A 27,725-nucleotide genomic window follows, 5' to 3' on the forward strand; every position below is an offset into this window, starting at 1 on the left:
ATGGAAGAATTATTCTCTGGTCCGATGAGACTAAAATTGATCTTTTTGGCAATCATGGGAAATGTCATGTGTGGCGCAAACCCAACATCCTGAGAACACCATTCCTACAGTGAAGCATGGTGGTGGCAGCATCATGCTGTGGGGATGTTTATCATCTGCAGGGACAGGAAAGCTGGTCAGGACTGAAGGAAAGATGGATGGCACTAAATACAGGGCAATTCTGGAGGAAAACCTGTTTGAGTCAGCCAGAGGTTTGTGACTTGGACAAAGGTTCACGTTCCAGCAGAACAATGACCCTAAACATATTGCTAAAGCTATACTGGAGTGGTTTAAAGGGAAACATTTAAATGTCTTGGAATGGCCAAATCAAAGCCCAGACCTCAATCCAGTTGAGAATCTGTGGCATAATTTGAAGATTGCTGGACACCAACACAACCCATCTAACTTGAAGGAGCTGGAGCAGTTTTACTTTGAGGAATTGGCAAACATCCCAGTGGCTGGATGTGCTAATAGAGACATACCCCAAGAGACTTGCAGCTGTAATTGCAGCAAAAGGTGGCTCTACAAAGTATTGACTTTGGGGGGGCGAATATCTATGCACACTCCAAATTTCTGTTTTTTTCATCTTAATTATTGTTTGTGTCACAATAAATAAAACAATGTGCACCTTTAAAGTGGTAGGCATGTTGTGTCAATCAAATGGTGCTAACCCCCCAAAAATCCATTTTAATTCCAGCTTGTAATGCAACAAAACAGGACAAACACAAAAGGGGAGGAATACTTTTGCAAGACACTGCAATATAATATGTTTTTCTGGAGTACTCACCTTCCATTGAGTCTTCAAAGCGCTGATTAAAGTTTTCATATGAGTCCCAGCGAATCAGAGGATCCTGGGTATTGTAGTCAACAGAAACACAGGGACCGTTCTCCAAGTGGTCCATTTCTTAAGAAAAGAAAGAAAGCTAGTAAGCTTTTTTTTAATATATAGCTCTGCTTCCCCAATGTCTATGGATTGTATTTCAATATAAGTATTTGAATATATGACATTATAAAAAAAAAAGTCCTTACCTTGGATTTTCTCTGGCCCAAATGAGAAGACAAACTCTACTTTTCCATATTCAGGAAATCTATCATCTGAAAGAGGTAATCAGTACAATGTTACAACACTGTGGTGACCTAGAACTGTTTAACGTTGTTTTTGGAACTGCCATTAAGGTTGCAGTTTGCAAGGTGAATTGCAATAAAAACATTGACAAGCCTTTCCATTCCCTATCTCACTACCTTCATGAAAACTATGTATGTTTTGTGACTTGCATTTTAAAGGAAATACAGCAGAGCAGAGCTGTCCTGTTCCTGCTGGTGGTGGGACTAATTTCAGGGCCAAAACATGCCAAAAATTGGGTGTCTAACGTGACAGCACTTCTTGTCCTGTATTTATAATCCATTATATCTGCATGTATATTTCATGCATAATACTTAGCATATGCTTCTGTAAATGCTTATAAGTAGTTATAGTTACACGCAAAATACTTTGTAGGATCACAAGGGTGGACAATTAATAAATTCATTTCACATAATACTGGACAGTCCAGGTTTGAGCCCCGTGGCCGGCGAGGGCCTTTCTGTGTGGAGTTTGCATGTTCTCCCCGTGTCCGCGTGGGTTTCCTCCGGGTGCTCCGGTTTCCGCCACAGTCCAAAGACATGCAGGTTAGGTTAACTGGTGACTCTAAATTGACCGTAGGTGTGAATGTGAGTGTGAATGGTTGTCTGTGTCTATGTGTCAGCCCTGTGATGACCTGGCGACTTATCCAGGGTGTACCCCACCTTTCGCCCGTAGTCAGCTGGGATAGGCTCCAGCTTGCCCGCGACCCTGTAGAACAGGATAAAGCGGCTAGAGATAATGAGATGAGATGAGATGAGATGAGATGAGATGAGATGAGATGAGATGAGATAATACTGGACAAGTAAGGCTCCTATGTCCTGCTCCTATGTCCTTGCATATAGCAATGATTTATTTGCCTGGAATTCTATTTAATTGGGCTAAAACTTGGAGTTAATGTAATTTGCTCAAAAAATTTAGGAACATTCATAAATACTAGGAATGACCATGAAAATGTAATGTTACCTGAAAGTCAAATTCCCAAGAAAGGCTGACTTTTTGTGGACATAAAATAATTCATATCTTCATTGGATATTGTCCTGACATGGCATATTGTGTTTGAGTGAAAGTCACTGGCTAACATTTCAGTTATGAGCATGCTTTTCTCTCCCTGCATTGCACATACTGTAAAAGTCATTATTCGGTTCTGGTTAGTGTCTTTATTTTCAGCATGTGTTTAACCACGAGGTTAGGGTCACAATTGGTTATACGGCAATCCTGTCTGTTCCTGATTTTGGAAAAAAAAAAGAGGAAAAACTGAAGAAGGAAGAGCAAAAACATTGACTGTGCCAGCAAATTAACATATCTACTGTACTATCATGTTTTGCGAAAGTCAATAAGCAGATACAGAAAGAAAAAAAAAATCACATTAGGGTCTGATTTTATAATGCTAGGTTACATAACACATAATATCTATGTCATATCATAATATCTATAATATCCAACCCTGATTATGGGATGATATATAACACATTATCAGTAAATAATAAAAAAAGACACTATGTTGTTGTATGAAAATACTTGTAATTAAGTTAAAGCTTTTTATTATATCTATGGTACATGCACTGGATATGAGCAATCGCGCACTCTGATTGGCTACTCTACTACTAGGATATCAGCTCATACACCATGAGTAGAGAAAAACAAAATGTCAGAGCATGTTGCTGAACGAACCGAAGACAAAATAAAAACTCTACGCGAAAACAAAACCTCAAAAATTAAGTATTTAAAAGAAACAGAAATAGCTAAAAGAATATAGTTTTTTTTTTTTTTTTACCAATATCTCCTGTTCCACATTCCAGCTCAGTCGGTATCGGTAACACATTTTTAAGTTGGTTTGTTAACCGAAAAAAAAAAAAAAACAACCTAAAGAAGAAGAAGAAGCAGACACCCCTCCCCCCCCAAAAAAAGCAAAAAAATATGGAACAAAAGTATTTAATGGTCAGAATGCATCTTTTATATTTTTCAAAAATTATTATTATAGCATGTTTTTACAAATTGCTCCTGTCATTTCGCTGGTTTGTTGACCTTCTAAGCGGAAATGATTTTGTCGGACATTTTGTATAAAGTTTTTATTTATTGATTTTTGATTTCTCGTCATACGTGGCTTATAGCTGACTCGGCGCTATTAGTGCAGCGGTTAAGAGAATAATTGTTCAAATTATGATAAAAGTACCAAACTTGGACCAAGTACAGCCTGAACCCTTGTCTTCCACATAAGGGAGAGCTTCACCAGAAATTTGCATTATTTCAGGGGTAGATTAAGTATTAAATATTGGGTATCGGTTAATATGTTAAATATTATAAAAATCATTTAACACTGTGTATATAGCCAAATTGGTGGCCTATTTTCCCTTCAAGTGGAAGACAGCTATTGATTAGAGCAGTGGTTCTCAACCGGGGGGGCGCGCCCCCCTGGTGGGGCGCGGAGGTACTCCAGGGGGGTCGCGAGTAGGCTTCATGTATGGAGGAAAAAAAAAATCTGGGGCTAACAGGCTATAGTAGCTAAGCAGATGCAACACATTTACCCATGTCAAAATGCAGGACATTGGACTATTACATACAAATCAATACTATTATAAAATCTATCATCAATCTATCATAAAATCTTGTGTGTGTGGCCGCATCAGTCGGGGGAACTGTGATATGTTCCCAAGCCTTGCAGACTTTATCAGTAATGCAGGCACTTCCCACGATTTCTCATCTGTCTTTCAAGCAGCGTCAGAGCACCTGTCGGTAATGAGAAAACAGTTTGCGGCATACTTCACAGAGGATTATCGCTCTTTTGCGTGGGTTCGAGATCCATTTGTGTGTACTGCTGACGAACTTCCAGTTGACATGCAGGAACAGCTTATTGAGCTGAAGAGTGACAGTAGACTTAAGGCAGTCTTCACCTCATGCCCTCTTTCGACATTCTGGGCAGCATTGATGCAGGAGTACCCGCAACTGTGTGACGTAGCCTTGAAACTGCTCATCCCATTCGCATCGACCTACTTGTGTGAGGCAGGATTTTCAAAAATGACTGCGCTCAAAACGAAATATCGCAATCGTGCGCAAATTGAGGATGACTTGAGACTGTGCTTGTCAAACATTTCGCCAAGAATCGAGGATCTTTGTAAGGCAAAGCAGGCTCAGGTCTCGCATTAACGCAAATGCAGATCACAAAGGCACAGTAAAAAGTAAAACCTAAATTCACGCCTCGTCCCAATTCCCAATGATATCAATAGCCAGCTAATGATAAGCCTAATAAAATACCTAATAAAAACACTAATAATAATAATAATAATGATGCCTATTAATAATAATAATAGCATAATAATAATAATAATAATAACAACCAACAACAGCAATAATAATAATAATAATAATAATAATAATAATAATAATAATAATAATAGGCCTAATAATAATAATAATGCCTGAAAGAACATAAGTCTTGTACTACTGCCAACAGCTTAGTAATGATAATAGGCCATAATAATAATAATAATAATAATAATAATAATAATAATAATAATTATAATAATTATAATTATAATAATGCCCGAAAGCAGATTAGAAATGTGGTGCTACTGCCAATTATAACAATAGCCTAATAATGATAATAGGCCTATGTATTTCTATGGAATGGATAATGCTACTACTGCTGCTACTGCTACTACTACTACTACTAATAATAATAATAATAATAATGATAATAATAATAATAATAATAATAATCTAGCCCAGGGCTATCTATCTATCTATCTATCTATCTATCTATCTATCTATCTATCTATCTATCTATCTATCGGTCAATATAAGGTGCTGTAGGTCGGGTGGCGTCACTGCGGGTGAGTGTGTTTGGGGGGGGGATGGGGGCGGGGCGAGAAGAGGGGCCCCCAACTGCAATGAACCAGCTTTGGTGGGACCCAGGTTGCAAAAGGTTGAGAACCCCTGGATTAGAGGGATTTTAAGCATGTTTAGCTAAAATAATAGTGGTTCTGCAGCATAAATACTTCAAAATGTACACAATTTAAACTTTGAATATACAGAATACTTAACAGTTAAGAATTATACCATATCAGTAACATTTGGCCTACATTATACATGGCTGTTCATCCAATTGTTGCACAATTTATAGCTGTGTAACTTAAAAGTAACAATCCTATGTCTTTTTCATGTATTTCACTCTTTAGAGTATTGTCCTTAAACATTAAATTTTGATTTAAAGGGTTTCAGTTTATTGTTATACTTCTTGATCTCAAATATGATGTTATTCTTAAGGGCTGGTTGAACCATTTTCTGTACAGACTTAGCATAATTATAGAAAATGGTTCAATGGTGAGTTGAAATGTTAAAAATGGGTCTGATTTGCACCTATCCTGTCTGTCTGCATCTGTTATTATCATTTTCAGAAAACTTTGTTGTGGTTTTTACAAGACTCTCCTGCATGAGCAAAAAAAAAAGAACAAAAAGTTGATATTGACCTGAGTGGGTGACATTGGTTTGATTATTTGATCTGATTATATCCTCTGGCTACATGATTACACATTCTGTCTTACAGATGCATGTGCATGTTCATAATCACAAAATGAGAGACCTGAACTGAGGACCGCCGACATCCTGGCTGCCATTAATTTTGAACTCTTGTAATTGGTGGTGGATTCAGCTTGAGTAGAATCGTGGAGGTGATTATCATAAAATTGATGATGTAAATTAATACATGTACATGTAATATGAGCTAATCATTTTGAATTTTATATTTTAAAATGTCTATCTACAGTATGTGGAGGATGCTTGTACATATTTATAGACACCAATTCTTTTGCAATTCACTACTATGAAAATGGCACTAATTTTCCTAACACTATTTTGTCTTTCAGATGCATGTGCATGTTCCTGATGGGACTGAACTGTAGCATTTTCATGTGCATATAACAGCTTACTGACTAATACCTGCAATGTAAATTCATGGTGGAGGATTGTAATTAGACATTTTAGTTGGTGGAAGTAATCTGGTAAAAATTCAGAAAACATTCAAGCTAGTTGCTTCAGGCCCGATGGGACAGTCAAGCACTACTGCGAAACCAACAGACTGGTCGTTATGTTTCTTGTGCCAAACAGATGATGCAGGATTAGGTGAACTGAAATGTCCAGCAAGGAGAACAGAAGAAGCATCTGGTTATGATTACATTGCAAATAATCTTTCAGAATTTGACAAAATCAATCGTGTGCCTATGAATATAAATCTGAATAGGCTGAATGATGGTCAGGGCATAGTAGAGACACTCAAGGCTCATAAAGCTGTGTACCATAAAGTCTGTTATGACAGATGTAACAAACAAAAGCTTCAACGAGTGTATAAGATGTCCTTTGTTAATTCCTTGAATAAAATTTTGAATGGCAATTAAATAATTGGTATGCTTAGTTACTTTTTTTCTGAAAGTTTAAAATATTTTTTATTGGTCATTTCTACATTGTCAACACTTTTTAAGTATTTACAAAGTACATTTAGCCCTGTTTTTGTTGTTGTCAAAGAGATAGTTACAAAATAAATACACACAATGCATATTTCTTGCTAAAAACCAAGTATCCTAAATAAAACATTGAATCCACCCCCTTAATCTTTTAATTTTTGCTGAAGCTCTCCTTTTTCTGCTTACCAATGGTCTTGGCTATGCATCTGCAAAATTTGGTACTTGTATCACAATTTGAACAATTCTTCCAAATATTCTCCTTAACCGCTGCACTATATGCGCCTCGTCAGCTATCAGCTCGTGTACAACTCGATTTCGTGGAATAACTGTTAAATATCTGACCATAACAAAGCACTGACATTGGAGATTCCTTCCAAAATTGCTAAATACAGGTGTAAGTTGTTACTATAGAAAGTATAATATAATAAAAAGCCAACTAACAAACATTGCAGCGAGAATTACTGCATGCCAAATCTGGGTGTTCGAGAAAATCAATCAACACCTTTTGTCCAATCAGAATCGAGAATTCAACAAGACTGTGGCATTTATAATGGATTATGAATACAGGATCCACAAGAAGTATCAACACTTTAAACATTACAAACTCTACATTTAGTAAGTAGTTAAGAAGTAAGAGAAGACATCTTACCTTTAAATGTCTCATCCAGCTCATCTTTGCCAAAGACAAGGCCTAGGTCATGGACAGCACAGGTATGAAACTGCACTCTGAAAATTACATCTCTGGAAGGGCTGCGGAAGCGCTTGTGATAACACTTGAGCTGCATGGGAAAAAAAGATAACGCTAATGTAAACCATTACATCATACACACAGCCTCAGTCCTTAGGGAATACAGAAATGTTCTAAACCGTGAAAAAATTACAGGGTTGGAAATGTTCATTTGTCCGCATTTCTGAGCAGTTCTCTGTCTCACACTTCATACACAAATCTATAAATATGTGGTCCTTCAAAACTATTATGCCTTATTATACAGTCCATTTCCATCCACTTAGGATACTCGAAAAGCTAAAAGCAGTGCAGGAAATGCAGTTTGTGGCCTGGAAAGTGCTGCTCTACACATTTTACAGGGCCTCATCATTCACAGGTACTATTAACCATATCCAGCTCTGTGATTTACTGAAACAATGTGGACAAGTGAAGCCGTGGCCAGAACAGCAGCTGTCTCAACCATTATGGTACATCAAACTCCCAAACACATGCCAGTGCTTATATTTAAGAGCCATCCTTCACAACCAAACTCTATTAACCATCTTAAATTAGATTATGGTTCTGGATGACCAGAACTTTTTCAGTCTTCCCATGGAGAAAGAATTCCAGATATACAGTACATGTCTATCTGATGTAGTATAAGAGAATGCCTGTCCAAACCTCAGACGAGGAAATAAAAATGTCCTCACAGGCCACTGAAGTAACTGTATCCTGTTGCCTAGGATAGCTGCAATTAAACTATTTTGCTTGGGGCTAACAGATATGAAACACACAAGTTTCTTCTCATAGAAACAGAAACAAAATAAACAAGACAAAATGCAGGAAGGTAGGAAAGGAAGCCAAACATCTTGTGGCTTTGAGTCACTACATTCATGTATTCCAAGCTATCCCAGGGATTGTGTTTTCAAGGGTGATTTCATTGCATAGAATACAGAAAGATATCCTGCATATGTACTGTATGAGTCTATCAGCATTACAGATGTACTGGATATGCAGTAGAAGGAAAATATGTACATAATAAATGTGCAGTGGCCTGGGAAATCCCTTCAGATGGTGAAAATTGACATTTTCTACTATATAAGGTTTTCAAAACTACAGGCTTTTCTGAAAAATGTGGATTGAATAACTCAATAGCATGAGTTATTTATAAAGTCTGATTCCTTTTTGTGATACGGTGGCAAAACGGTAGTGTTGGGTTCAAGACTACCTTAGCCAAGACTGAGTCAAGAACAAGACCATAGTGTCATGATTAAGTATGACAGCATGGTAAGACCAATGAGACTAACGCCACACATGGCCAAGTCCATGTCAAGACCGAGACCAGAAGCTTCCATTTGCTGAATGAAACCCAACTAACCAAAGGGAGAAAAAAAAGGGGAAAAAAATTTTTCTGGTTGAACCACTTAAGTTGGTGGACCATATGGCTCAAAAGTGCACCCCCCCATGGCTAAGTTGGAAGAAAGGAAGATCTTGTGATTGAGACAAAATAAAGCCAGTTAAATGTTTTAAAACTACTGTATATCCCAGTGTACTACTTTAGTCATGAAATTTTAACACAGTTATGAAGTGTTATTCAAATTATTGCTTGATTTGGAGGGGAAAAAAAGCTATAATGTACATAACTTTAAAGTGTGCAGTAAGCAGATAATTATTTATTTTGTTCCTCTTTTCTTCCATAGTCATCAACTTGAGTTATAATATAATTCATAGATAATATAGATTTACAGCATTCTTTAATGCTAATGCCAGTATGTAAATTCCCTGGCACACATTCAGCTTAGAGCTCTTTTTAAGTCACCTTCATTTTTTTCTTTTTTTTTTTTTTTTGCTAAGGACAATTAAAAATGAGCTCATTGTGAAGATGCTGCACTTAAAGCAAACCCTTAGTGCTAATTAAATGTATTACTTTGACAGACAAATTACCCAACTCTCTGGCCACCTACACAAAAAGGTTGAGGTGGAAATAAATCTGTGCTGGCATGTTTGCAAATTGTAACGCAAATGCCTTTTTCCAACAGCGTTCTTCAAGAATGTCATCTCTGGTAGTTTTTCCTTGTCACAATCACTTCTGGCTTGCACTTTAGGGATCTAAAACTGCATCTGGATTTCTCTGAAGCTCTTTCGTAGCAGTGTCTATTGCTAAAAATTGCTGTACAAGTAAAATGGAATTGAATCTGATTAATGCCCACTTTGACATTCAATTAGACAGCCTTTATATGGCTCTATAAAATAAAATAAGGCAAGATTAATGTTAAAAATAATTTCCCCTCACACTTAATGGCTATGTTTCAGATATGACGTGTACTAAAAATATGAGCTATACAAGGACTATAAACGTGAAGAGAGCAAAATTAACTATAATCCAAAACTAAATCAAGTAGAACGTATTACAAACCCATTAGAAATATCAAATAATGATCAAATAATTCTACAAACCTGAATAATCTACAAAGGGGGCAATGTTTGTTGGTAGCATACACTTTACATACATAAACTTACCAGAATGTCTCCTTTCAGCAGCAAACCAGGTTCAATAGTTATGCAGATGCTTGTTTGACTGTCACCTTGGACATTGCTGTGAATTATAAATAGAGAATCATACTAAGTTCACAAAATCCACATCATCGCAATTACAAATGATTAGAAATAAGAAATAAATATAATCAGTGAGATCTAAGATATGTTTGTAATATTTCCAGAGATTGGCACGACATGAAAGCAGAGGATTCTGGGAAGCTGTATGAGTGTGTGTTGGTATTGTTGTCAAAAGAGCAAAAGTTGGACTCCAAGTGCTCAGATATGGCAGAAACACATCTTGATCGATGAGGTGACAAACATGATGGCTTTGACGACAGTATTAGCATTAAAGTTGAGACTTATCTATTTGATTAGAGTGTACTGATAAGGAAGTGAGAAGCCTGGACAGATTAAAGGACTAAAGTGCTCCTGCATCATTCTTTTTAATCAAGTGCTAACTACCACTGGCACCACTATCATCACGTAAGCTAACAACATTATGATTAAGACTATAAGCAAGTAGCGAACAGCATTATGAGTAACACAAGAGCCTGTTTTTGCCAAAGTGAAAATAGACCAACCTGTCAATGAAGTTTAGTTTTTAAAGACCTCAACTCAGAATTTCAGTACAAACAAATCTTGGACACCACTAGAGTTCAAGTCCTTCTGGGTGGATTTTTTCCAAAATAATTTTCAGGTTTGAATGCAGAGGTGCAATTATGCAACTCTAAATATGGCCGTCAGTGAGAGATTAGCATGGTAACAGACAAAATACCTCAACATTCATATACACATGGGATGTCCACATGTGATTTAAGCAGGGCTCGTGATTTTGCCACTGAAATGCCACTTCAAAAACCTGTTGTTGAAACCAAGTCACTCTCAGGACACTAAATCACAGCATTTCGTTATTTCCATTTAATCCCATAAGGCTGTAATGAGTCTTGTGGTTGCTAAAACCTCACATGCCCTACAGCCAACATGCCACTCTCTCATCTGGTTCCAAACTCAAGCATAATCCCTCTGATCCGGTCCTCCTCTTCTTTGGCTGATTCTAGGGGCTTATGCGCAGATCTGTGTAATTCACATAAAAGTGTATCGATTTTCTGGATAGACATAAAACTACAGCAGTCTCAAAGCACTATATACAGGAGGTAGATATATTACCCCATGTATGCATGTGTATACAATTTACTAGCTCTCTTAAAAACAATATATAAAAAAAAAAAAAATAGGAGGATCCTGGGAGCACAGAATATCTTGTGACTAGTGTGCGTGTGTGCATGAAGTTTGGCCAAGATGTCAGGACACGGTAGTGAGTGAAAGTATAAAAAACAAAGATGGGTTCTTACTAGATCCCTGATGTGTAGACCGGCTGCATGGCCTGGTAGATCTTGAGGAAAGGGCGGCAGCCTGAAAGTCACAAGAAACAGAAAGAAATAAAGAGGAGAATAATGAGGAAGAAAGTTGAGGGGAGAGAGAGAAAAAACAAGGCCTTAGTTTAAATAGTAGGAAAGGGAATAGCTAACAAGAAGGGGTGGTCTATCCACATGGCTACTACCCACTACTTTGAACTAAAATCAGGCATCTTACGCTTGGCAAAGGCATGACACTATAAAAGAAGGCAGCTATGTCAGTCCTGTATGATCTTTTCAATTCTCAGCAGGCCGATCATGCATGAACACAAACAAGACTCACCTCCTTTAGACTCAAAGTTAGGGATGCCATGCATGATGACGTGATGCAGGAACAGAGGCTTGTTGTTGATCTTAATGTGACCAGAGAGCAGCCCACTGAAATACTGCACATATCTGAAATACACAAAACACACATGGTAAAATAAGATATAACAGCAATGTAGTACGTTCTTAAGATCTGGGAAGTTGGAACAGGAGCTTCTGGCTTACAGTAGCTGTGTGTTTACAAATGGACAACATTAGTAGCATGACTCAGATGAATAGATATTTTATTAATCCCATAAGGGGCAACAAATTGCAACCAAACTCGGCATTTTTTCCCCTCCATTTAATAATTTCTTGCACATTATTTTGAATTGTGCTCAGAAGTTCATGCCAGAATTCACAATCCCTGATCGATTCCATCTACTCTTGGAAAATCCCCAGACATGCCCAAGACAAATATGAGATAGTATAATCTGTCCAGAGCATCCTACGTAGAATTGCCAGAATATCTTGGCAAGATCATGTACCGAACACCGAAGTGCTATCTCGTTGCCATACACATGGAATTGAGGCCTTTATCATGGAAGCCCACCTTTGTTGGGCTGGTCATATGCTTCATATGAGTGATGAAAGATTACCTCATGCTCTATTCTATGGTGAATTATCTGAGTGTGTATGTCCTGTTGGTGCCCCAAAGAAGCGTTATAAACACCTGCTTAAGGGTTCACTTATTAAATGCGGCATATTATACTTTGAGAACTTTGCCAAAAACAGAGCTCAGTGGAGGACAGTTGTAAAGGGTGGTGTGGCAAAGTTTGAGGAAAGGCGGATTGCGGAACTTAAGAAGTGACATTGCCAGAAGGAAAGGATATCAGCACCTGGAAGTTATGCTTGTGATAAGTGTACTAAAGTCTGTGGGTCAGCAATTGGATTGTTAAGCCATCAAAGAGTTCATGACCACAAACAAGACAGTTGATACAGAACTTGGATCTGTCATGTGCGACAGCCAAACCAAACCAGAGCGTCCTGGGTCTGCCCTGTGGTATCTGTCCAGTATGATGTGCCTGATATAGCTCTATCAGTAGCTGACCTAGACACATCCTTGTAATGTGCCCAACCCGCCTGACCTGGCACCTGGAGATTTGAAGGAGAGGCAGCTCTACTCCAAATTGTCAAGCTCCTCAGGTTATCACAGAGAGTAAAAGCCAACAATCTTTTCCACCACTTGTACTTGCAACAGCTTGTGACCATTTACCACTGGTAAACAGAAAACCTTATGTGCAAGCTGGGCTTCTGCTTCACCACCACAGATCAGTATAGGAAATGCAACTGCTGTCTCATAATGTATATGAATTTGAATCTAATTTCAAACACAGAACAGTGCACAAATAAAGAAATGTTTAAGAAATATTCATCTCATATTCTGGAAGCTGTCAATAAATACAGTATTTCCAAAGAAGAAATGCAACTAATTCAACCAATCAGGAGCCAGTTTATTAAAACCATTATAAAGTGAAGATCATTACCTGTTAGGGACAGTGTTCAATGGGATGGTCATTTTACCATTGGACTATGATGTTTTTGAAAAACTCACCTCATGACCAAGAGGTGTCTCTCTTGCCTGGCAATTATGCTGCCTGTAATTTCCTTCCCCTGCACTGGTATTTAGGATTTCTATATCGGGGAGCAAGTTAGCAGGTTGAGGGCCTGATATTAGTGAGAACCAAAGGAAATGGGCCCAACTACAGGAGAAGGGGTGGGATTTGTTTGAATTTTAAGTTTCAACTCAACTAGCTTTAGCTGACTACTGTCAAAGTCAATGACAATAGCTTCACCAAGAATAACGCTTCCATGCCAATTCATTTAAGTGTACCATGCAGTGTGCAGAGAATGTGTAAGAACGCAAGTGTGTAAACTCAATTCAGCAAAGTCAAGAATCATAACCAGAGTCCATAGAAAAGTCAGAACACATGCAGGAAGCTTAATACAAGGCAATCCATTAAACAGGATTGAGGAATGGGAACCAGGGGTCAAAACCTATGAAACTTACAACAAAAAAAATTCAGGAAATAGATGTTTGGACTTAAAGTAACTGCATGGTAAGACATGGCAACAAGCTGACGAACTGACACAAGAAAGTACATGTAAGTAGCCAAACTAATCAGAACGAAACACAGAACAGGTGAACACAATCTGGCCAATGACAGTACAGGGGTGGACAGAGGACTACAAGTAAACCCAAAACAAACAGGAGCAAATGGCTTCCAAAGCCATAGGAACTATAACACAAGGGGGGAAACTGTGAGATTAAGATAATCAGAAACAAACAAATACATTTCATTTATCGATCAGAATTTCTGGGCGGCACGGTGGTGTAGTGGTTAGCGCTGTCGCCTCACAGCAAGAAGGTCCTGGGTTCGAGCCCTGGGGCCGGCGAGGGCCTTTCTGTGTGGAGTTTGCATGTTCTCCCCGTGTCCGCGTGGGTTTCCTCCGGGTGCTCCGGTTTCCCCCACAGTCCAAAGACATGCAGGTTAGGTTAACTGGTGACTCTAAATTGACCGTAGGTGTGAATGTGAGTGTGAATGGTTGTCTGTGTCTATGTGTCAGCCCTGTGATGACCTGGCGACTTGTCCAGGGTGTACCCCGCCTTTCGCCCGTAGTCAGCTGGGATAGGCTCCAGCTTGCCTGCGACCCTGTAGAAGGATAAAGCGGCTAGAGATAATGAGATGAGATGAGATCAGAATTTCTTTCTTTCAGGTATCACTGGCCTTATCTCTATCAGTTCTGTGTTCACATGTAGTATAATATACAAATCATAAATATACTACAAATCATTTTATATATATATATATATATATATATATATATATATATATATATATATAAAGGGCATTCCTGCACTCATATGAAAGTGGCTCATGACCTCTAATGGACTCTGAGACCCCGTCCACACGTAGCCGGCTATCTGCTAAATCGAAGATATTTTTCTACGTTTTGGCCTGTCATCCACATGAAAACACATCAAAAACGAATATTTAAAAAAACTCCGGGCAAAGTGAAGATTTTTGAAAACTCCGTGTATGCCTTTTCGTGTGGACAGAGATAACCGGAGGTTTGCGTTTTAGAACGTCACAATCTGCGCCAAAAAAAAAATGACGACAAATCTGCCCTGACGTCAAACGTGCGACCTTTGTTTACTGCAGAAGCCAGATTAAGCATGGACTTAAGCTAGCCGCACACCACGGCGATCCACGCGGTACCGAACCGACCCATTTCAGAGCCGACTCCCGACAGGGCACGCACATATCCCCCGACTGTTTACGAGTGCAGTCGCGATTGAAGCGACACGTGACAACTTAATAGCTTTGTGATTGGCTATTGGATATAGTTACTGTTAAATCCAACACTTGAAGATGCTACAGGCTGAATTACAAATGACACAACATGGAATATGTAGCGCACTATCTAGGCTGCATGAGCTATTATTCCCAACCTTAAATAGTGCACTTATATAGGGGAGTTAAAACGATTTGGAATTCAGCCACACAACTTGAGCAGAGTGGCTTTCCAGCCCACTGTGTCTATGGATAAAGCTTCAGTCTATGGAATTACAGTATATACCTGCATTAGGTGCTACCAACACGTATTTCTCGCGCTAGAAATTGTGTTTAATGATGTCACGTGTTATATGCGAAAGATATGATTGGCTATTGCTAGCGACTCTCGCCGATCAGTCTGGCTCCCGATTAGTTTTTCGAATCGGCTGTGAGATGAGTCGGTACCATCGAAAACTAGTCTTTACGCCTGACTCGCGACTTCAGTTGGCTCGGTACGCTGAAAATCGGCGTAGTGTGCGGCTAGCTAAAGAGTAATGGATCGGAGTAGTGCCTTGAAAGCGTTAATTATTGTGCAGGTGCTATTTACATGTTTAATTTTAGAAGCCCAACTACTGCTCCAAGAGCACAGGCGATGTGATTAGGGGGTAGGATTTGGGGAAATAATGCCATCTACAGGTTGGGAATGCTTATGAATGTGATTGAAAACGCAGATGTTCGGTTATGTGTGGAAGGGATTTTTTTTTTGAAGACGAGGTGGTGTGGATAAAACATTTTTATAAACGGAGGGGGGGAAAATGTTCGGTTTTAAAAATACCCGGCTACGTGTGTACATGGCATGAGTTACCATCACCTATGGATATACAGATATCAAATCCATACACATACGTGTGTGTGTGTGTATTTATATATATATATATATATATATATATATATATATATATATATATATATATATATATATATATGAGTGATTCCACGCTTATGGGTACTGAAATGGGGACATGAACTTATTCACCTAAAACCATTTCTTTTTTTACCATCAGGTCACAAAACATGTAATCTTTAATGAATGATATGTTAAAAGATAACTTTAATTTTCTGAGATGTAATAAAAACATATTTATATGCCAAAGTCAAGCCTATGAGCTCCAAAATGATGTCTGTTACATTACTTCTGTTACGATTGTCCATCTCGCGTCTGTTACAAATTAATTACAATCTAGCTATATACCATGTTAATCTTATTGAAAGAATGTGTATGTTTATTCTACTACACATGTTTATTAATTATATTTGCTAAAACATCACCTTCCTATGTTTCAAAAAGTAATTCTACATTGTTAAAATTGAGAATATATATGTCCACAACACTTCTGTTACGTTCTGACTTTGGCATATAAATATGTTTTTATTACATCTCAGAAAATTAAAGTTATCTTTTAACATATCATTCATTAAAGATTACATGTTTTGTGACCTGATGGTAAAAAAAAGAAATGGTTTTAGGTGAATTTTTAAAAATAAGTTCATGTCCCCATTTCAGTACCCATAAGCGTGGAATCACTCATATATAAAATATACACACACACACACACGTATGTGTATGGATTTGATATCTGTATATCCATAGGTGATGGTAACTCAGAGTCCATTAGAGGTCATGAGCCACTTTCATATGAGTGCAGGAATGCCCTTTTTTTTTTAATATAAACAAAACCACCTAAAAGAGGCTCTGGGCACTCCAGTTTTTCCTAAACAGGAAGTTGATTTTTTCCTACTTTAGCACTGAGACCTCTTCCTTAGGGAAAAATGGTGACCACAGTTTGAGGAACTCTGTTTTCCCACGCAAAGCAGCGATGTCAGCAGATCTCCTAATCATGGAGCTGTTTTTCCATCAACGTGAATCCATTACTGCTCTTTCTAGAAGAGCTAAAAAAAAGGAGGTTTAATGGAGTCTGAAGTGTGAATAAATGAAAGATCTGATCTACTAATGGCAGTGTCAAGTTCACTGCCAAATATTCACTTATCTCAATGAATGTTTAGTTTCTTTATTATCTTTTTTTTATTCTCAAGGGTAAAAATGGCTTTTTCACATAATCCCAAAGTCAGGGTGTACGATCAGCCATTATACAGTTTCCTTCACCAGTTGGTATTTAAAGGTTTGCCTGCTTTTCTCAGGGGCACATCAGGGGTAGAATATCAATTCTGGGACTCATGATCTCATGATCTTTCAGGCTGTAGAAACACCGTGTGGGGTTGTGCATATGTGTGTGGCTATATTTACTGTAAAACATTCTGAGTAGCAGTGCCTCATGCAGGGATATGTGTGTGTGTGTGTGTTTTCAAGGCACTGCTGTTTGGCATGTTAGCATTACACATGCCTCCCATAATAACTGCAGACTGGTGGACAACCACTTGTGGCTAATTACAGGCCCGGTCAGGAAATAACAGCACAGAGATCCCAAATCTCAAGAGTGCCTGCATTAAAAAACCTTTAGGATATTACTTCACCTCTGGAAGAACGTTCCAGTTCAATATGGTATGGGCCACATCCAGGGAATTGTATCAAATAAATTTAAGAAACGCGTGAAAAGCAAAAGCCATGTGTGCTTCTGTGCTTCACTGCCATGCAGTTATGAGGATCTGAGTGTGCTGATCTCTGATTTTTGTGGACAATGTCCAGAGTCACCAACAGGGTGCCTTACTAAACTATAACTGCTCTGTAGTTAAGATATAAACATGTTCTACCAGATTAATTTGGAGAATTTGAGCAATAGAGGCCTAAAGGAAAGTTAGAATCAGCTGAAAGGAAAAATCCACCCTGAACAACTAATGTTTATGATTTTATAGGCTTGGAGATGTTCTATTATTTAATCTATAAGGTTTTTTTTAAACTTCTTTCATCATCATGTTGGATTATTTTTAGTTTCCAAAAATGTGATCAATTGAATAAACAAAGTCTGTGAAACAAAGTCTATGACTTTCAAAATCAGAGAATGTCATGGGGAAGCCATGGCCTAATGGTTAGAGTAGCAGCTTTGGGACCAAAAGGTTGCTGATTTGATTCCCTGGACCAGCAGGAATGGCTGAAGTGCCTTTGAGCAACGCACCAAACCCCCAACTGCTCCCCAGGCTGCTCTGGGTATGTTGTATGTCACTCTGGATAAGAGCGTCTGCTAAATGCCTGTAATGTAAAATAACCGACCGAAACATAACAAGCTCAGTGGTAGCATCTGAAGTGTCATTTTTATTCACAGATAGAACTCCAAAGTCACCTAAAATAACTCACCTCCGTGGCCTCTTTCTTGGGCACTGTAAATTGTAAAAGGCGTGCACTTAAGCTACTGAAGAGCTCTTTTGAAGAGTTATAATGTGGCTTGTGTTACTTGTTGCAATCCAGAGCTATCGCTCACTTCACAAATGCAGGAAATTCCTGTTATGGTAATGATGGCAGGCTCTCCACAAAAGAACATGATCATGTGACCAGGGTGCACTGGCTATCTTTTAACTCTATGGTTGTATAGCTCATTAAATATACTGAACATCACTGGAAAATAGTGAGTAAATAAATCTCTTGTTGAAGAATCTCTTGTTTTTGTTTGTTCACTGGAGCCAACAGTGAGACAACTGCACAAGAATTGTTTGGCACCCTCAATGATGAGAACATGAATAAAAGTATTTTGATTAATTTGTGCATCATTTGTGCATGCAATATAAAAATATGTGCTCAAACAGTTTTAGAGGAATTAACCATGATGTCTACTTTTAATGATGTTTTAGTGACCCAGCACACCATTAATGCTCAAATGACTCCAAACATGTCTGATTTGCTTGTGCATCACTTGTGCATGCAAAATAAACAAACAACATACAGGTGCGTGTTTCATGAATGGGGTGCAAAGTGACATCACATGTCAAGAAAATAACATATGGTTTTTTTTGCATGCACAAACGTGCACGAAAATAAGGCCGTGGGAATATAGGTATGGAGACAAGTAGGGAAAGGGGTTAAAACTGACCTTTTCTGAGAAGGCTGGCCCACAGGAAGTACTTTATCTTCATAAAACCTCTTCATGGCAAACCTGTCCAGAGCCTGGTCTGCACTGCAGGCCAAAATAAACATGTGTTCAGTCTCTATTACATCAAACCCATCAGGATTTTATTCTAAGTCTCCAAATGTTCAATTCTTAATTAAATGAATACAATGAATGTGTGTGCACCATGCACTTGTGTGGGCTAACAGTGATTTATCATTATTATGTCTGTTGAAAGATGACAAGAAGAATCGTGACATTCTCTTGCATTTGCAAGCAGAGCTGACCATTGAGTATTGTGCCAGAGTTTAAGAAAAAAATACTGTAAGGGTAAACTGTATCATGGAGGAATCAAATCCATAATTCAAGTCAAATTAATGTTAGAAGATGAATCATTCTTTCATAGTGTGCTCTGCCTGGATGATGTTTTTTCCAGCATGTGTCCTGTGATTCAAGATTATGATGTTTCATCAGTCAGGACTCAAATGCATAATGTGAATTTAAGAATCACACATTATAGTGGTTTTACCTTGCTGAAATGTTGCTATAATGCATATACGCAGCCACAACTACCCCTGTTCTCCCTCGATTTCCCTGTAGACATCAAATGAAAGAAACAGAGATTAAGGAATAATACAAGCTAAACCATGAAATGTAATTATTACCTCGCATTTCAGTTCAGTGAACAGATTGTAGATGCAAATGTTCTGATTCACTCAAATGAAAAAAAAAAAAAAATCTTGTGATCTTGTGAGTTGAATTTGAGCATGAGTTTGATGGTCTGTGTTGGGGATTAATGTTGAAATTATGTATGAATGTGTATCTGGGCAGCCTGTCGGCCACAATAAGTTTCTCAGTTACTGCATAGTTCCACGAGTTAGTCATCATCTGCTCAAGTTTCCATGGCCGGATAGAGCAACACGGTTTTCCATGGCAACACTAACTTTATGGTTTCCTGTAAAAACTCTGGGCTGGTACTAATACCAAATCTCCCTCACTGATTCAGTTTGAAGCAACTTATGAAGCAAACTTGAAGAGAACCATCACTGCTAGTGTGGCTTTAGGTAGTTTGAATTTCTGTTTTGCTACACTGGAAGTGATGAGCACGCTGACATTTCTCACACTAGCAGGAAGGAGGCAGATTGCTGGCTTTATTCGATAAGCCTTGTTTTTCTCTACTGCTCATCCCCCCATTACTGCTATTAGTGATGTCAGCAGACACTGCACCAGAGGTTGTCAACTGGAGGACCACAGGCCAGATCAGACCATCAGCAAAGTATTTCAGCAGATTGAACAGTGCACTGGAAAAATACTGTAGCAGAAGCAATACATGTGAAAAATAAATTGGCTGTAATTCAGGAACTCTAGTTTTCTAAACATAAACCATCACAAATTCTGGCTTCGCTTGTGGCCAATCACATGCACTTGTGTTGTGTTAATTTTTCACCTGATGGCAGATCATCAAGAATATGTTTTGACAGACAAATATGTGTTTGAATGTTCATCAAGGGAGCGGCATAGTGGTGTAGTGGTTAGCACCGTCGCCTCACAGCAAGAAGGTTCTGGGTTCAATCCCAGTAGCCAATGGGGGCCTTTCTGTGTGGAGGTTGCATGAGTTTCCATGGTTCCCTGGGTCTGCATGGGTTTCATCCGGGTGCTCTGGTTTCCCCCACAGTCCAAAGACATGCAGGTTAGGCTAATTGGTGGCTCTAAAATTGACTGTGAATGTGAGTGTGAATGGTAGTTTGACTCTATGTGATGATCTGGTGACTTGTCCATTCTTGCCCATAGTCAGCTGGGATAGGCTCCAGCTTGCTTGCGACCCTGCACAGGATAAGCGGTTACAGATAATGGATGGATGGATAGATGTTCATCAAGAACGTGTTTCAGGATTGAAGAAAAAAAAAATCGTACAGAGAAGTGTCATGTTCACATTTGGGGTCTCATTTGTTCCAGAGCATTGGTGCTATGAAACAAAACATAACCACTTCAAATAAGAGATAAACTAATAATTAAACATTAAAAATGAATTGTTGTCAGTATTCTGTCATGTTAGTTGCTTATCCAATTTGGTAAACAAGGAATTTTAGCTGAACACAAATTTTAGTTGAATAACCCTACGCAAGGTGATATCAAAACAATTATGAGAGATTTTACCACCTCAGTTCACTGTATTTCATGATCTCTGGATCATTTATCACCTGTGATGAACAGTGTAATAAAATGACTTCTTTGAGAACATGGTTTGAGAAATTTCATTCAGCCCAAAAGGTCAACAAAGAGTGTTTAAAACTGCAAGGAACACCAGGAATATTTCTCTTTCATTACAGAAGACTTCTCAAATCCAGCGTAAATAGCGTGGGGAATACAGATCTACCGGATCACTGCACCTGTTTAAAGCGTCTCTCTCTACTCCTGTTAGTGCACATGAACAGAAAAGAAACATGTATGATAGGAGAGAGCAGCATGACAACGCCATCTACTGACCACACATTGCTTTCTACAAGTGTAGAATAAGGAAGTGGAAAGTATGAAAATATCTTAAAAATAGGAATGTTGCTAAGCATTAAAGAATTACTCATGAGACATGAGTTTACCTTGTTGTGCAGAACCACAACATTATGGCTGTCAGCACTCATCCACGTGTCCATGGCTTTACATATGCTGCAGATCTTGTCCAAAGCTGGAGCATGATGATCGGGCCAGCCAAAGTCCAGCACCTGAAACACACACAGGAGCATGAGCAGAAGAAAGGAGCATGAGCAGAAGAAAAAAAAAAAAAAAATATATATATATATATATATATATATATATATATATATATATATATATATATATATAAAGAGAGAGACAGACTACTGTAGTGCATCTCAAACAATTTGAATATAATGAAAAAGTTCAATGTTTTCCATCAGTTATTTAAGAAAGTGAAAATTTAATATATTTTAGACTCATTACACAAACTAAAATGTTTCAAGAATTTTTCTATTTTAATTTTCATAATTATGGCCTACAGTGCAAAAAAAAAAATCTCAAAATATGACAATATTTAATTTCAAGTTTGAGTAAAACAGTATAAATACCATGTATCTCTCATTCTAGTTCAGTACACACAGCTACAATCATGGGGAAGACTGCTGACTTGACAGTTGTCCAGAAGATGATCACCAACACCCTCTGCAAGGAGGATAAGCCACAGGAGGTCGTTGCTAAAAAGGCTGCCTGGAAAAGGTGCACAAGCAACAGGAATGACTGCAGCCTTGAGAGGATTGTCAAGAAAGGTAAATTTAAGAACTTGGAAGAGCTTCACAAGGAGTGGACTGAGGCTGGTGTCAGTGCATGAAGAGCCACCACACACAGCTGTCTTCAGGAAAGGTGCTACAACTGTTGCATTCCTAATATCAAGCCACTCCTGAACCAGAGACAATGTCAGAAGTGTCTTACCTAGGCTAAGGAGAGAAAGAAGTGGACTGTTGCTCAGTGGTCCAAAGTCCTCTTTTCAGATGAAAGTAACCTTTGCATTTCATTTGGAAATCAAGGCCCTAGAGTCTGGAGGAAGAGTGGAGAGGCACAGAATCCAAGGTGTTTGAAGTCCAGTGTGAATTTTCCACAGTATGTGATGATTCTGGGTGCCATGTCATCTGCTGGTGTAGGTCCACCGTGTTTTATCAAGTCCAAAGTCAGCACACCCATCTACCAGGAGATTTTAGGGCACTTCATGCTTCTATCTGCTGACAAGCTTTATGGAGATGCCGATTTCCTTTTCCAGCAGGACTTAGCACCTGCCCACAGTGCCAAAACTACTACCAAGTGGTTGGCTGACCATGATATTACTCTGCTTGATTGGCCAGCCAACTTGCCTGACCTCACTGCCATAGAGAATCTATGGGCTATTGTCAAGAGGAAGATCAGAAATATCCGACCCAATAATATAGACAAGATGAAGGCCGCTATCAAAGCAACCTGGGCTTCAATAACACCTCAGCAGTGCCACAGGCTGATCACCTCCATGCCATGCCACAATGATGCAGTAATTTATGGTAAAGGAGCCCTAACCAAGTATTGAGTGTATAAATGAACATACTTTTCAGAAGTTGAACATTTTTGTATTGTAAATCCTTTTTTGATGCATCTGAGGAAATATTCTAATAACTTGAGATACTGGATTTCTGATTTTCGTGAGCTATAAGCCATAATAATCACAATTAAAACAAAAAAGGCTTGAAATGTTTCACTTGACATGTAATTTTTGTTTTGGTAAAAGTTTGCCTTTTTGAATTAAATTATGAAAAAATTAACTTTTTCACAATATTCTAATTGTTTGAGATGCTCCTGTGTGTTATATATAAAAGACTGAAAGTGTTTACTTTGGGATGCAGTTTGGAGATATCATATCGTTTTTCACTCAGGTTGAAGAGCTGAAAGAAAGAAAATAAATACAATTAAAAATATTAAAGGAGCAGTTTGTGATTTGTTGAACTGTATGCTGTCAGCAAGGTTCATGGTATTTGCAATGAAAACACTGTCAAGTCTTCACCTTCCCGCTCACTAACCCCATCACTTCTGTTAAACTGTGCATGCATGTTTAATGAGTTCCCTTTTAGGGAAATCAGACTCCAGATTTCTGCTCTAGATTCGTTTATACGCTCTTAGAAGGAATGTGTAGAAAAATTACACAAATTATGTGTCTACACATATTGTCTAGTTTACACATTTTGTGTTAATATTCAGTACAATTGTGTGGGAAGCATTCAGCTTTTTTTTATGTGTAATTTTAAAATTAACACAACCTATGAATTTGTTCACAACATTCAACACAATATGTGTCGACACAAACGCCATGTCAGTTTTTTTTTTGTTTGTTTTTTTAAATACATGAGCTGTTGGATTTAGCTAAACAGCAGCCAGCATATAGTCTGATGATGACATCAACTTGCCATTTCATTTTGATTTTATTCTACACTGTTGTACATAAAATAACATTTTATATTATAATCACTTGAATCACTGTGTGAATTGCTTTCAGAAAAATCTGCAGCTCTGAACATCTTCTAAACACCTCTGAATATCCTCTCCACTTCTCAGAGATGATGTAAATAACTCTGTTAATGCTCGTAATTTAGAGCTCGTCAGTACTTACTTACTACTCGCAGTATAATACACCAGCCCTTTGAGGTTAAGGTTGAAGACCCCTGCTTACAAACTCCTGGAAATCAGTGGAATGATAGTAACTCAGGTGAGGGATTTCAGTGGGGAATTTTCATGACTGGGGTTTCTCAAGTAGTGTTACATTAACACTAGCTCTCTATCTTCACTTCGAATAATGTTAGCTTGCTGCTGGTTTTCCACAACTATATTTAATGTGCTCTTGAAGTGGGTAAAGGCTGGTTTATGTTATAATTAACATAGTAGTTAATTGGTTTTGGTTGGCAAGTGTGTGTGTCATGCATAGTGTCACCGGGTAATGCTAACTTCCAGTGACTTTGGCCTGAGGGTGCGATAAACATCATGGTATAATGTCGAACGTGCCATTTTGATGAGGAAAGGATTCTCACCAGTGACAGGTAGAGCAAGATTCTTGAGGTAAGTTTTCCTTGAAATAATTTCTTAACATAGGTTAACATGCAGGCGGCACGGTGGTGCAGTGGTTAGCGCTGTCGCCTCACAGCAAGAAGGTCCTGGGTTCGAACCCCGGGTCCGGCGAGGGCCTTTCTGTGTGGAGTTTGCATGTTCTCCCCGTGTCCGCGTGGGTTTCCTCCGGGTGCTCCGGTTTCCCCCACAGTCCAAAGACATGCAGGTTAGGTTAACTGGTGACTCTAAATTGACTGTAGGTGTGAATGTGAGTGTGAATGGTTGTCTGTGTCTATGTGTCAGCCCTGTGATGACCTGGCGACTTGTCCAGGGTGTACCCCGCCTTTCGCCCGTAGTCAGCTGGGATAGGCTCCAGCTTGCCTGCGACCCTGTAGAAGGATAAAGCGGCTAGAGATAATGAGATGAGATGAGATATTTAATGTGCTCTTGAAGTGGGTAAAGGCTGGTTTATGTTATAATTAACATAGTAGTTAATTGGTTTTGGTTGGCAAGTGTGTGTGTCATGCATAGTGTCACCGGGTAATGCTAACTTCCAGTGACTTTGGCCTGAGGGTGCGATAAACATCATGGTATAATGTCGAACGTGCCATTTTGATGAGGAAAGGATTCTCACCAGTGACAGGTAGAGCAAGATTCTTGAGGTAAGTTTTCCTTGAAATAATTTCTTAACATAGGTTAACATGCAGGCGGCACGGTGGTGTAGTGGTTAGCGCTGTCGCCTCACAGAAAGAAGGTCCGGGTTCGAGCCCTGTGGCTGGTGAGGGCCTTTCTGTGTGGAGTTTGCATGTTCTCCCTGTGTCCGCGTGGGTTTCCTCCGGGTGCTCCGGTTTCCCCCACAGTCCAAAGACATGCAGGTTAGGTTAACTGGTGACTCTAAATTGACCGTAGGTGTGAATGTGAGTGTGAATGGTTGTCTGTGTCTATGTGTCAGCCCTGTGATGACCTGGCGACTTGTCCAGGGTGTACCCCGCCTTTCGCCCATAGTCAGCTGGGATAGGCTCCAGCTTGCCTGCGACCCTGTAGAACAGGATAAAGCGGCTAGAGGAGATGAGATGAGGTTAACATGCAAAAATGACATCTTCTGCAACTGTTATTTATTTATTTATTTATTTTTATATTGGCATAGTTTGGTTTCTAACAGAACTGTTAGACTGTGTATTTTACTTGATATTAACTTTAGACGTTCAGAAAAACTGGTTTACTTTAAATGTCAAACTGGCACATGCAGCTAATTTACATGGCACAGATACAGTGGGGTGTTTTTTAAGCATTGTTTCCTACCTTGTAAGATGGAAATATAATTTCTGAGATATTTTATGCAGCTGTGTGCCATTTTTATTAGTATTTAGTTTGTACCTGGTATTATTAAAGAGTCTGGCTAGAACAATAAGTTCTACTAATTATTCAGCATCATGAGGCAGGAATATTTTTCTTCTTGCTAACTATCTAACTTTGCTGTAGAGCTAACTAAGATGTACCTCATATACCCATGGCTAATTAATCCAATTATTTCCCATGATGGCAATCCTTTTAATACAAATACATGCAAGAAAATATAGTTCAGATCTACAAGAATGTTGGTGTACGAATGTGTAGCTGCAGCCTCATGTTGTTTAACATGAAGTGCTGCATAGATTTTATGTTGGGGGCGAAAAGAATGAGCTGTAATATCAGCTATTATTCTATCCACATTCACTGGATATGAGCAATTGCGCCCTCTGATTGGCTCGTCTTCTACTAGCTCATATACCATGAGTAGAGAAAAACAAAATGGCAGAATGTGTTGCTGAACCAACCGAGGACGAAATAAAAATTCTACTCAAAAACAAAACTCCCAAAAATACCAAAAAAGCAACAAAATATGGAATAAAAGTATTTGATGGTAAGAACATATCTTTTTTTATTTTTCAAGAATTATTATTATAGCATTTTTCACAAACTGCTACTGTCATTTTGCCAGTTTGTTTACATTCTAAGCGGAAATTATTTTGCCAGACATTTTCTATAAAGTTTATAAAAAATAAATTATATTGTATTTTGTATTATATTGTATTTTATATTGTATAAATTATATTATATTGTATATTTATAAAAATAAAAAAGCTCTGTTTCTCAAAATCCAATGAATGTGGATAGAATAAAACAGTTATTCCACTCAATCTCGTCGTACATGGCTTATAGCCAACTCAGGACTACATACCTCGTCAGCTATCAGCTCATGTACAACTCGATTTCGTGGAACAACTGTTAAATGCTTTGTTGTAATAATATTGTATATATATATATATATATATATATATATATATATATATATATATGAGTGATTCCACGCTTATGGGTACTGAAATGGGGACATGAACTTATTTTTAAAAATTCACCTAAAACCATTTCTTTTTTTTTTACCATCAGGTCACAAAACATGTAATCTTTAATGAATGATATGTTAAAAGATAACTTTAATTTTCTGAGATGTAATAAAAACATATTTATATGCCAAAGTCAGAACGTAACAGAAGTGTTGTGGACATATATATTCTCAATTTTAACAATGTAGAATTACTTTTTGAAACATAGGAAGGTGATGTTTTAGCAAATATAATTAATAAACATGTGTAGTAGAATAAACATACACATTCTTTCAATAAGATTAACATGGTATATAGCTAGATTGTAATTAATTTGTAACAGACGCGAGATGGACAATCGTAACAGAAGTAATGTAACAGACATCATTTTGGAACTCATAGGCTTGGTTTAAGGTGAATAAGTTCATGTCCCCATTTCAGTACCCATAAGCGTGGAATCACTCATATATATATATATATATATATATATATATATATATATATATATATATATATATAATAATATGAAAATGATCTTCAGCCAGTGATTCCTGGGTCCTTGGATGATCAGATCTACATCAATCCAAGATACAAAGTTTTGAAACAAGTGAAATTGAGAAGGTGTGGTTATGAAAGGTTATGAAGGTGTTGCCTAATGAAAATGGAAAAAGAACTGCTGTCAGACATTTCCTTTCTTACTGCTGAAATTCTATTTGATGAATTTATATTGTTATGTTCTGCAGTTTGATTTCTGTGAATCTTATTGTTAATACTTCATGATAATAAATGTGTTGTGGTCATAAATAGCATATTATTGCCATTAATTAATTTTATGTCAAATAATTTTTGTGTAGGGTTTTAGGCATGTTACC

At 38.1% G+C, this 27,725-nt stretch overlaps 1 protein-coding gene across 21 annotated transcripts in view; it reads right to left on the bottom strand.

Moving 5' to 3' along the window:
• Positions 1 to 27,725, bottom strand: part of tns1b (tensin 1b) — a 476,125-nt gene that overhangs the window by 60,694 nt on the left and 387,706 nt on the right. For all 21 annotated transcript variants that reach the window (XM_060930311.1, XM_060930314.1, XM_060930305.1 and 18 more), the window contains 10 exons: positions 23,284 to 23,334; positions 21,514 to 21,636; positions 19,446 to 19,510; positions 18,902 to 18,985; positions 11,561 to 11,673; positions 11,215 to 11,275; positions 9,845 to 9,920; positions 7,268 to 7,397; positions 1,069 to 1,134; positions 827 to 943 (listed from right to left, as the gene is read on the bottom strand). In XM_060930311.1, the coding sequence (XP_060786294.1) occupies positions 827 to 943; positions 1,069 to 1,134; positions 7,268 to 7,397; positions 9,845 to 9,920; positions 11,215 to 11,275; positions 11,561 to 11,673; positions 18,902 to 18,985; positions 19,446 to 19,510; positions 21,514 to 21,636; positions 23,284 to 23,334 (886 nt within the window). The remainder of the gene's footprint in view (positions 1 to 826; positions 944 to 1,068; positions 1,135 to 7,267; positions 7,398 to 9,844; positions 9,921 to 11,214; positions 11,276 to 11,560; positions 11,674 to 18,901; positions 18,986 to 19,445; positions 19,511 to 21,513; positions 21,637 to 23,283; positions 23,335 to 27,725) is intronic.

The sequence above is a fragment of the Neoarius graeffei genome, chromosome 9 (assembly GCF_027579695.1).
Source record: "Neoarius graeffei isolate fNeoGra1 chromosome 9, fNeoGra1.pri, whole genome shotgun sequence".
In the NCBI taxonomy this organism is placed as follows: domain Eukaryota; kingdom Metazoa; phylum Chordata; class Actinopteri; order Siluriformes; family Ariidae; genus Neoarius; species Neoarius graeffei.